The sequence below is a fragment of the Dama dama genome, chromosome 16 (genome assembly GCF_033118175.1).
Source record: "Dama dama isolate Ldn47 chromosome 16, ASM3311817v1, whole genome shotgun sequence".
NCBI lineage: Eukaryota > Metazoa > Chordata > Mammalia > Artiodactyla > Cervidae > Dama > Dama dama.
The window spans coordinates 39,314,664-39,327,428 of NC_083696.1; the positions used below are offsets into that span (position 1 = coordinate 39,314,664).

A 12,765-nucleotide genomic window follows, 5' to 3' on the forward strand; every position below is an offset into this window, starting at 1 on the left:
TCCTACCTGGTCCCCAGAGGTCAGTGCACTGCTTCTCCAGGGTGGGGCACGTTCCCATCCAGCAGTAGCCCGTCCCATTCTGGCAAGGGAAGCCATTGATTTGGTACCGATCACTGGGGCAAAGAGGAGATTTGCCATCACACATGTCGGGCAGGTCACACTCATCTTTTGCTGGTCTGCACACCTCACCAGCCTTTTTTAACTGTAGGGAAATAAAAATGTAGACATGGGCTTTTTCCACCTGACCTACCATAGTATCTCAAATTGATGCAAATTATATTTTCCTTGTGGCCTTTAATTAGCAATGTGTACCTAGAGGCATCATTCTATTTTAGTTTACAGTTGTATAAGCCAAAACCATCTCCTATAATGTCATTTCTACTGACTTTGGCCAAATCCTGAGTCAAAGCAATCAATACTTCTGAATTTGTAGAGCAACTGCTATAAAAATAACAATGAAAAAATACTTTAGAACACCAAGCAATATTATAGATGTGAAGAAGGAAGTTAACTCTCCCTTTGTTAAATGCATCTTTCTCAAGCTTTTCAAGGAGATTTAAATCTGCAGCTCCAGAAATTTACTGGTGAAGTGAATCTTCTGTAATAAGGAAGATAAGCTTCGAAGCCCTGATCAGCATGCTCTGAGATTTTCCCAGGCATCGAGTTTCCTAAACCTGAATTCGTTTTAATGTAATTTTAGATATTTCTTTTTTCACTCACATCTTCCTATGGAGTGATTTATTAAGAGGGAGAAACAAACCAAAAATGTTCATTTGCTGTGTTAATTCCATTAAAATCTGTTACTGCAAATCTTGCTCTTATTTGCTCAGAGAAATGTTAGTCAAAGAAATCCTGCCATTCAGGCAGATCTAAAGAGGCCTGTGTGGATACTGGAAGCAACTCCTTCCTTAGCTGAAGCAACTAGGTGTGTTCCACTCCAGTGTTCTTGCCTGAGAAATCCCGCAGACAGAGAGGGCTTGCGGGCTATAGTCCATGGGGTCACAAAGAGTCAGATATGATTCTGACTAAACCACCACCACTTCACATCATCAAGACACTTTTAATATCTTTACATTAGTGAGAGATATATATTTTACAAATAGCTATAAATAGAGATACCTATTTTATATTTTGTAAAAATCTTTACAAAATTTTCACTGGGGCCTATGAGACCCTGCAAAGCTCCTCTGCTCCAGTCAGACTAACTTTCTTATCAGATGTCACACAAACCATGCTTTACCTTCTGTTTATTCTTTCCTCATTTGGAATTTTTTTTCTTTCTGTTTATATAAAATCTGCTCTACTTCCCAAACTATTTGAAAGCCTAACTTTTCCATGAAAACTCCTCTGATCCCTTCAATGTGGATCACTGCTCCTCTTTTCCACATGTAGTAGGAAAACAGCCCAGAGTTTGGATATGAAAGACACATACTTTGGATATGAAAGATACATACTTGGCTCTGCCAGTGGTTAGATGTGTACCCTTAGCAATTGGGTTTAATCTTAACTTTATAAGCCATTATGAAAATTAAGTGAAAAAATTTGTGGAAAGTAATAATACCCAAAGGTCATATATCATTATAATATCTACCTGGCATTTAATCATGTATCATATTTTAATCCATATGTATGAATATATCCTCACCCTAAGGAAACAGCAAATATTTTGAGGAAAAATACCACTTTTGTATGTGTGTGTGTGTGTGCAATGCAAGAGACACAGGAGCCGTGGCTTTGATCCCTGGGTCAGGAAGAGTCCCTGAAGGAGGAAAGTGGCAACCCACTCCAGTATTTTTGCATGAAAAATCCTATGGACATGTTAGGTAGTTAGAATAGGAAAAAGAAGTCCAAAATGGTGGTGTCTAAAAGACAAAGAAAGGGAAAAGCCTGCAAAAACGGTTCAAAAGAAAACCCATGGACTGGAGTTAGAACTTCAGGTAAAAAAAACATACCCACTTCTTGGCTAGCCCAATTTTCATAGGGCAGGCTCAGTGGGGAGGAAACAAATGTATTATAAAAAGGGGAAGCCAAGACGGATTAAGGCCTCTCCTTTGAGGTCAGCCCATCCTCACGCCTTGAGGGTGTACTATCCTTTGCTTGCCAAATAAAACTGAGCTGTAACTGAACTGATCCACCATTTCAAATCTTTGTTGCAGCGAGACAGAACCAAGAAAATTACACAATCCCCCCACATATCTGGTGCCGTGACCCAGATGTAACCTGGCTGAAACAACCTCAGCTCATCCTCAGCGAGGCAGATAGCAAGCACAGCAGAAGGCTGACTTAGTGGAAGCTCACATGCTGGAAGCTGAACGCGAAGGAAACCCAGTGCAGTGGAAATGACAAGAAGCCCGTGTGCTGGAAACTGGGACAGCAAAAACAAACTCAGATGAAAGCTCATGATGCTCAGTCTCAGATTCCAGAAGACCTCCAGTTTAGGTAGGAGGTCCTCGCCCCTTTGGCTGGATGGATATATGGCTAACAGAATCTTAATTCCTTTACAGTCTCTTGTTTCTTATTTCCTTGAACCCCCTGTGAATAGATGAATGGCCATGGGTGCAACTGAGGGACTCTGACTGGGGCTACTCCCAAGTGTGTCCTGAAGGCTCCACTATCTGGTGTGCCCTAGTAGCTGTTGCCCAGGTGGGTGAGGGTTCTTCGGTCCTTAATCTCCTTTGTGCCTAGGATCAGGCCAATGAAAACCGTGGGCACAGGTCAGGCATTTAGCAGTTTTTCCAGCAAGTTATGAAAGGGGTTCCTTGGCATGTTTTTCCCACTGCTTTTTTCTCCTGTCCTTTAGCTCCTCTCTCCATCTATGCTTCTGTTTACAAAGTATTGGGCAGGTCATCATCTTTCCATTTCTGAAAGTTGTGTTTGAAACTGTTTACCTAAGATTGGGACTCAAACCCATGTGGCATGGACTCTGCGCTATGCTTACTCAGTCGTGTCCAATCAGGACTTGAGCCCGGCCAAAACCCACAGTGCCTGGTTTCAGCACCTAATGAAGCTCAGGTTCTTGATGTCTCATTGCAAAAAAGTTCAGTGAGAGACACAGCGATAAGTAAGAGGTAGATTTGTTTGAATTCACAGAGAAGCACAGTCCACTGAGTGTGTGCCATCACAGAGGGTATATACGGTGCCCATGAAATGTGGTGTGGTTAGTTTTTACGGGCTGGGTGATTTCATACACTAATGAGTGGGAGGGTCATTCCAACATTTGGGGAAACTCTCACTCCTTGGTCTTTTGATAGTGCCTTGGAACTGTCATGGGGCCTTCAGGTGTGTCATTTAGCTTGCAGATTGAAGGCTTATAGTTGATTTTGACTTGTCTGCATCTTGGACCCATTTGATTTTAATTGGCTTATGTTATGCCCTTGGGCTATATCAGTCTTTCAAAAGTTGTGCCTTGCCTGCTTCAGTCCTGATTCATGCTCTTTTCATGAACCCTGTCCAGGCCCACAATGTTGCCTCTACAATCTTCTGGCAGGACAACCAGAAAACAGCTAGCCCTTGGGAGGGAAATACTACATAATATCCAATCCCTCTAGAGGTTCACACCTTCATCTTCCATGTTTCCCACAACATGTGCAACAACAGCACCTCTCAGTGAACCTGCTAGGGTGGATGACAGGCACAAATGCCTGCTAGAAGTTAATCTGTTGGTGGCATCCCTTCAAGGGCAACTGGGCTTCCAGGGACAATGTTTGCCACTTTGGGAGTTAACCCTGCAGGTTGTTTGGGCCCAAACCCTTACCACCCTTCTCCTAAAGCTACAGACATACCCCTGGATCAAATCTCCACTCCACTTTTATGGAACATCTGATCTGTTGCCTCTTATCATTTTGTCCTTAAGCCACTTACTAATTCTTACAACCATAAACCTGCCCCTACTGCAGGCAACATTGCTCCACCCTGCTTATTATTAAAGTGCTCTTAATGCCCCTAACAGGACCAGATAACCCACTCCTTTGTCACTACTTCTGTTATTACCTAAAGTGGGTCTATGACAATGAAATGTTTACCATTGGAGACACCCTAAACTGCCCTGGTGGCTCAGAAGTTAAAGCGTCTGCCTGCAATGCAGCAGACCTGGGTTTGACCCCTGGGTCGGGAAGATCCCTTGAAGAAGGAAATGGCAACCCACTCCAGTATTCTTGCCTGGAGAATCCCATGGATGGAGGAGCCTGTCCTCCATACAGTCCACAGGGTCGCAAAGAGTTGGACACGACTGAGCGACTTAACTTTAACTTAACTTAGGGGAGGAAATCAGTGACTTACATTCCCTCAGAGAAATAAGAGGATAAGGTTTATGGCTATTTCCTCAGGTTCCCAGTCTCAGGGCACAGGCTTGGATTACTTTACATCATGGTATCTATTCCCATCTATGGTGGACAAAACAGCAATGAGTTAAGATTACAGCCCCTTAATCCTAACCAGCACTAGTCACACTGGAGTCATTGGGAACTCCCAACTCCAGCCTGGGGATCCCAAGAGGTCGACCTGCCTCAACCTGCCTAGGGATCTATCCCCGGGAGGTTGTCATGCCTCAGCCTGCTTGGGGATCCACCAGCTCGGGGTCCCAGGAGGTCGACCTACCTTGACCCGCCTAGGAATCTGGTCCTTGGGAGGTTGTCATGTCTCCACCTGCCCAGGGATTCAATCTCCAGGAAGTTGTCACACCTCAACCTGCCTGGGGATCTGCACCCTGACCCAGATACACCTAGCTCTCAGGTTGCAACAGTACTGAGTAGGATAAGCTTCAGATAGGCTCACCCCTAAGGAAGTCCACCCAAGGAAATAGAAGGAAGCCTATTAGTTGTGGGACCATGCCCGGTCTCAGCAATAACTCAGGAGTCCAACGAGAACCCCACTGCCTTTCTGGAAAGTCTAAAAGAGGCCCTCCAAAAGTTTACTAACTTAGACTCTTACAAGGAACAGGTGATCTTAAAGGACAAATTCTTGTCCCAGTGTACATCAGACATCAGGATACAGTTGTAACAGCTACAGCAGCAGGAATCCTGCTGCCTCTTTAGATGAGATTGTCCAGACAGCCATCAATTCCTTTTATAACAGAGAACAGGAGAGAGAGGCCAAGGCCCAGGAAAGGGAAAGAAGGAAAGAACTAAGGCATGCTCAGATGCTGGCCGCCTTCCAGGGAAGCCCTATGGCAAACTCCGAGTCCTTGAAGGATAAGGCATGAAGCAAATGCCTAATCTGTAGACAGGCAGGGCATTGGGCCAAAGAGTGTCCAAACTGTGACAAGTCTGCTAAAACGTCTTGCTACAAACGCCATCAACTGGGACACTGGGGGGCACTCTGCCCTTGGGACCCAAGAGCCTCAAGGTCAAGTGCCAAGCCTTCCCTCCTGATGGTTCAACAGGACTGAAGTGGCCTGCTCCAGCCAGCCCACCTGTCACAGATAACCATCATGGAGCTGGAGCCAAGGGTGCAACTGGATGTGGCAGGTAGGTCCAAGAATTTCTTGGTTGATACAGGGGCTACCTACTCTGTCCTGACCTCCTACTCTGGAGCAGTCTCCTCCCAAACCTGTGCCATTTTTGTTGCTACAGGAAAAGCAATAACAAAAAGATTCATCCGAGCACTTCTTTGTTGCTGGGACGGACAATTATTTTCCCACCAGTTTCTGGTGGTCCTTGAGTGTCCTACTTCTTTATTGGGAAGAGATCTTTCCCTGCTTTCAAAATATTGCAGCTACTGCAGTCCTGGTAGAAGATGCTTTAAAACTCTCTTTTGGGGGCAAACTAGCTATTTTGACCAGCCACCAAATGAAACAACTCCTGAATGGGAGAGGCCATTTATGGATGTCTGATCAAAGGATCCTCAGATATCAAGTAGTTCTGATGGAAAATCCAGGCCTGACTATATCACTTTGTGAGGTTCTTAACTCAGCTATGTTCCTGCCTACCCTCGAGGGCTCTCTCCCTTTTCACTCTTGCCTAGAAACCTTGGATCACTGGACAAAACCCCAAGAGGGATTGTTGGAAGATCCTCTGACCAATCCTGAGGAAATCTGGTACACTGATGGAAGCAGCTTTGTCTTGGATGGAAAAAGAAGAGCTGGATCTGCAATAGTCTCCAATTTTGAGACCATAGAGGCTAACCCTTTGCCACCAGGTATTTCAGCACAATTGGCGGAGCTCATAGCCCTGACTCAAGCGCTACAGCTGGGGAAAGGAAAAAGAGTAGCCATTTACAGTGACTCCAAGTATGCCTTTCTGGTGCTACATGCACATGCTGCTGTTTTAGGAAGATCATATGGGGTGGTTCCAAAAGGAGGGACTCTTTTTCCTGCCTGGGAACCTCCAGTGGTAGTTGGTTAACTCTTTATATGCCACCACTCATTTAGAGGAGAAGGCCCTCCAAAGATTAATAGAAAGGTCCTTCAGAGGAACAGGCTTCCAAACGACTATAAGGCAAGTGGTCTCTTGTCCCACTTTCCAATTAAACAACCCCCAAGGAGCTCAAGGATCCCACCTGGCCCAGCCTGTCCAACGGTGTGGGACCTACCTAGGAGAGGACTGGCAGATCGACTTCCCCCAGATGCCAATTTCTCAAGGGTATAAATACCTACTAGTCATGATAGATACACTCACAGGATGGATTGAAGGCTTTTCTACCTGCACTGAGAAGCCTGAGGAGGTGGTTAAAAAAAAAAAAAAAAAAACTATTCCATGAAATCATTTCAAGATTTGGTCTGCCCAGCTCATTACAAGTGACAATGGGACATCATTTACTTCTAAAGTCACCCAAGGGGTCTCTAAAGCATTGGGCATTACTTATTACCTTCATTGTGCCTGGAGCCCTCAGTCTTCAGGAAAAGTAGAAAGAGCCAACCAATTCCTAAAATCAGTGATAAAAAAAAAGATAACCTAGGAGACCTCCCTGGGTTGGAAGGAGGCTTTACCAATATCCCTCCTCTGTACCCATACTGCCCCTAAGGAACAGGTTTGTCTTAGTCCTTATGAGATGCTGTATGGGAGACTTTTTGTTTATGTCAATGACCTCTTCCTAGATCCAGAAGTTCAGACCCTCCAGTCTTAATCCATGGCCTTTGGGAAATTCCAACAAGATATACGTTTGTGGGTTGTCAACCAGGACCCAAAAGATTCTAAAAGCCTACCACAATATGCTTCAGAGACTCAAGTTCAAATTAAAGTCTGGAAAGATGGGTCCCCAAAGGCTCAACTCCAGCCCAAATGGAAGGGCCCCCTATCCTGTAATCCTTTCTACCCCCACAACAGTCAAGGTACCAGGACACAACTCCTGGATTTACTACTCATGAGTCAAGCTGTGGAAGAAAACAGAAGAGGACACTCAGTACACCTGTGAGACCCTGGGAGATCTAAGATACCTATTCGGGACTACAGATGAGTGCCATTCTAATGAACACCCCCAAAATTAAGTTTCTGGGGATAAGATTTCTCAGGATAGCTCTAAAGAGCCAACACAGCTTGGCAGGGGTTATACTCCAAAATACAGAAAAATCCAGAAGATAGATTTCCTGATTGCTGAACAAGAAGGGACTTGAGCCGTCTTGAATGAGATGTGTTGTTTCTGGGTAAATACCTCCAGCTAAGTTAAAGTCTCATGGTCCTCAAGAAAAACATTCAAATCCTATGGGATCTCAAAGAACGAGCTCAAAGAACAAGCTGGAGGGTTCTCAGGGTGATTACAATCTCTCTTTGGGGATCTTTCTCTTGGCAAAAGGGGATTTGGAGTTGGCTAATGCCCCTGCTAATCCCTGTTATCAGCATATAGATGCTGCTTATGATTGTTCCATGCGTTATCAATTGTTTAACCAATTTTGTCTCTGCCCGGGCAACAAGCTACAAAATGCAGTGCTAGTTCAATAAGGATATATGAAACTACATCCAACCATGAAAAATATCACTCACCCTTAGATGGACACCGCTATAAGGACTCTGAGGCTTGAGACTAGAAAGAGGGGGAGGTCCAATGCACCTCACTGTCCCAGCTCAGCAGAAAGTAGCCAGAGAGACTCTGACGCCCCTATTCCCAAAGAATTGGGCCTCCCATCTCTTGAGGGGGGAATGTTAGGTAGTTAGAATAGGAAAAAGGAGTCCAAAATGGCAGTGGCTAAAAAAGAAAGGGAAAAGCCTGCAAATATGGAACAACAGAAACCCTGTGGACTGGAGTGAGAACTTCTGGTGAAACAAACATACCGGCTTCTTGGCTAGCCCAATTTGCATAGGGCACACTCAGCGGGGAGGAAACAAAAGAATAAAAGGAGGAAGTCAAGACAGATTGAGGCCTCTCCTTTGGGGTTGGCCTGCCCTCACGCCTTGAGGGTGTACTATCCTTTGCTTGCTGAATAAGCTGAGCTGTAACAGAGGTGTAACACTGGTCAGCCATTTCAAATCGTTGTTGCGGTGAGACAGAACTGAGGAAATTACACACTCCCCTGACAGATGGAGGAGCCTGGCAGGCTACAGTCCAAAGGATTACAAAGAAGCAGACACTGCTGAGTGACTAAGCACTGCACACACAGCTTGTTAGAGACAAGCTACGTTTTTTTTTTATCACCCATAATCTCTAACAAATGGGACTTAATAAATACTTGCTGAATACTACTTACATTCTCCAATTTTCTTCCTTTTGGCTTTCTTTATTTCTTTCCTCTCCCTCCAACATCAAAACAAAACAAAACCAAAAGCAAAAAAAAAAAAAAAAAATCTATCCCAAACACTACCTATAACCCAGCATGCCATCTGCATATTCCTTTTCCACATGATTACCATGTATTTAAAATGTATGCAATTCTTTGTCAAGTGAGCATGAATCAGAACCTGGACCTTAACAATCAGTCTAATTAAGAAAACAGATAAATAATCATAATACAGAATTCTGTGCCATAGTAGAATGTAACATGCTGAACTCTTAACTGGAAGAGAAGTTCAAAAAAGCCCCACAGAGAAATTGACAGAGCATCCTCATCCTAAGTCTTTTTCCTAAGAATTTCACCCGGAAGTCACTTCAAAGGATGAAGATGAAGGAACCCCTATATTATTCAAAATAAATTTACCACTAGCCATTATTAAACTGTGAAATAAAATTCATATTTTATGGCAAGACAAGAAAAATTTAAACATAAAAAAGTATCTCTGCCCTATGGCCTCCTCTCTCCCCTAACTGTGCATTGTGCATCTGCATCAGGATGAACCAAACCTCCCCATGGGCAGAAACACCTGCTCAACCACAAAGAGCAACATCCTCCCAGCACCAACAAGAAAACTCCTTAAAAATAACAGTCCTTCTTGAGCTTGTAAGGGACCATGATGGCACTTAGATCTGGATTGTATAAATTATCAATAATATGTTATTTAATGTACTTGTCTTGAAAAACTTACACAACTGTGTTTTGACTCCTAATGGGCTCACTGGTTTCCAGAGCATTCTGAGATGCTCTTCCCCAGTTATGATCCTCAATTTGATTAGAATAAAGTTCTCCATTTCTTTCTTAGATCAACTGATTCATTTTTTGTTGACAAAGGATATATGTAAACAGTTACTGGACTTGGTCCAAGAAGATCCCATGGCATCAGAAGAAACAGGAGGTAGGAATAACCAAACATTGGCTTTAGAACTGGTCATATTTGGAGTTTGCCATTTAGTGGTTGTATTATTTTGTACATTTTCTGTTCTGAGACTCTGTTCCCTCAAAAACAAAATTAAATATAATATCTACCTCAAAGGGCTGTCAGAGAATTAAAGAGCCCATGTTTTCAAAGTGTTTAGTGAGAACTTGAGAGATGGTAGCTAACATTATTTTACAGACAGAAAAATATTACTTTGCCTATTTCATTTAACATAATCTCTAAGATAAGATTTTAGTACAGAAAAGAAAACAAAAAGCAAACATAATTATTAAGTTATAAATAAATAATAATCTTACCTGGCACTTTTCACAGCATTCTCCTAATGCACATTGAACATTTTCTTTCACTTTACATGTTTTTGCATCACAGCAAATGTTGGTACATTCCTAAGAAATCCAAAAACAAATGTAAATGCCAGGTTAGCTTTTGGTCTCATTTTGGCACTATTCATAATATAATTTATTCATCACACAGACATTCCTTTGATATGGTCTGAAAATAATTTGGGGGGGAGAAACACAAGCTTAACATTAGAAATATTGAGTTTATCTGAATTCTACTTACATCTTTTTTTTTTTAATATCTTTTCTAACTTCTCCAATTTACCAGATTAATACTGAGCATGGTCTATTTTTGGTGAAATATGAAAGAAAACAAAAGAAAGGGATAGTTTTTGAAAATCAAATTCTTCTAACTAATGAACATAAGTAGTTCAGCTCACCAGTTTTGTATCTATCCAGCAGTAAGTTTAAGCTTTAGAGCATGTACAGAAAATCTAAAAATAGAGTTCTTTATTCAAGTTTGACATTTAACTCAATTCTCTGTAAGGCACTATTCTTTGTCTTCTTCTCTCCTCCTTGTTTCTGGGAAATCAGGCACCTACACGAGGCATGGCGGGAAAACCTACTCGGGAAACTCCCCTTGCGGCTGTTCAGATTTGGCCAAAAGGTGGGATGTATTTAGAGTCACAAATTTTTAGTGTTGAAACTCTTAACCTTATTTCAAACAAACATCATCTGGGAAAGTTTCCTTTTTCCTACAGAAAAGATAAATGTGTAATCCTATTTTGAAGTTAGGCTTCTCGGGTGGTGCAGTGGTAAAGAATCCACCTGCCGGTGCAGGAGACACAGGAGACAGAGTTGGATCTCTGGGTCGGGAAGATCCCTTGGAGGAGGAAATGGCAACCCATTCCAGTATCCTTGCCTGGAAAGTCCCATGGACAGAGGAGCCTGGTGGGCTATAGTCCATGGGGTTGAAGAGTTGGACACTGAGCAAGCATGCACGGTTTTCAAGTTACTTAAAGGCTCACACCTTAAGGGCTTGGCATGGTACTCACTTGAATGTTAATAAGATAGGGGCAAAGGTCCCATTCAGAGTCCTGGCTGCCCTGTCAAGAGGGTGAGACCAAGCCAGGCACTTCGAGCGATAACAATTTCTGAGTCCCAAAGCAGTAAGAAATGATTGAATCCCAGGGCAGGGAGGCTCCAGGGTTGCTAAAACAAACACACCTAATACCTAACACCTGAATCCCGATCTTGTCTCCTCCATTTACCAGCCCAGTGACCCTAAGCAAGCTATTTCCACTCTCTGAGACCTATCATAGGGCTAGATCTAAAGTAACTGCCAAGTAAGTCTCAGGCACATAAGAAATGTGAGGTATTTCTCCCAAAAAAGGAGGGTTGAGGATATGAAGCCCAAGCTGGTGGGTGGAACTTGTAAAACAGAAGATGGGGAAGGAATGTTGAGAAGGAAACAAGGAAGATCTTAAGCAATTCAGGGTTTTTTTGTGAGAAAGGTTGACCTGACCACTGTCTACAAACACAAATTTACAAAATTACAGGAAATGCAAGGTTCATTTGGGCTTCCCAGGTGGGGCCAGTGGTAAAGAACCAGCTGCCAATGCAGGAGATGTAAGAGACTCTGGTTCAATCCCTGGATGGGGAAGATCCCCTGGAGGAGGGCATGGCAATCCACTCCAGTATTCTTGCCTGGAGAATCATATGGACAGAGACATCTGGCAGGCTACGATCCATGGGGTCCCAAAGAGTCGGACATGACTGAAGCGACTTAGCATGCACACACATGTTCTTTTATAGTTCATCTCTTAAGGAATTGAAAAACAAACTAGATCGTTTTAAAAAGAGCTGGTGGTACCTCAGGGGTCCCACAGTCACAGTCTTCTCCCATTTCTACCAACTTGTTCCCACAGATCGGGGTGGATATGATTTCTGTAGGCAGTGGAACATTAAAGAGGCAATTGGATAATTTATCTTCAAAGAATCTTTCAAAGCTGGCCCAGCTGCAGGAACTGAAGTCTGTAGGTACATTTTTGCTGTAAAGGTAAGGAAAGAGAAACCAATACAATTACACTGAGTAGATAGGGAGAAATATCAGATGCTGAGTGTGATGTACTCAAAACATAACCCGAAAGAATGAATGGAATCCACTCAACAGCTGCTAAATCATCAGCTCATATTTTTGTGCCTGAATTAGCTCACCTGGGCAAGTATATACACCTCCAGCTTAATGAGCAAGTATGGCCACATCTCAAAGTAGAGCATCCAAGCTGCTGTTTAATAAACTGAAAATTCTTCTAATTTATCATGATAACCTCATTCATTCAGCCTTAGGTCATTTTGGTTGTGAAACCATAAAGGCACTAAAATTATGTTTACTTATATGTTTAAGAATTCACTTTCCTTCAGAGAAAGTTAAATTGATAGCCCCTCTTCATTCCACAAATAAGGATGAGATTTAAAAAGGCAGTGGTGGGAGGAGAGGAGGGAAGGAATGGGGGTTTTGGGATTAACAGAGGCAAACTCTCATATATAGAATGGATAAAAAACAAGGTCTTACTGTACGGCACAGGAAACTATATTCAATATTCTGTGACAAACCATAATGGAAAAGAATATGAAAAATAATATATATACATTCATGTGCATATACATACATATGTATATACATATACATATATATATATATATATATATATATATATGAGTCACTTTGCTGTACAGAAGAATACAGCATTGTAAATCAACTGTAAATAAAAATTTAAAAAAATTTTTAAAAATGCAGTGATATCTGGAAGAGATAGCATAAGATATGTAACTGGCCTGCAAGC

The 12,765-nt window shown here is 42.6% G+C and overlaps 1 protein-coding gene across 2 annotated transcripts in view; it reads right to left on the minus strand.

Moving 5' to 3' along the window:
• The window catches only part of ADAM28 (ADAM metallopeptidase domain 28), a 72,426-nt gene that overhangs the window by 19,763 nt on the left and 39,898 nt on the right, over positions 1-12,765 (minus strand). For both annotated transcript variants that reach the window (XM_061164051.1, XM_061164052.1), the window contains exons 12-14: positions 11,793-11,970; positions 9,935-10,024; positions 7-202 (exon numbers count right to left, since the gene is read on the minus strand). In XM_061164051.1, coding sequence (XP_061020034.1) covers positions 7-202; positions 9,935-10,024; positions 11,793-11,970 — 464 coding nt within the window. The remainder of the gene's footprint in view (positions 1-6; positions 203-9,934; positions 10,025-11,792; positions 11,971-12,765) is intronic.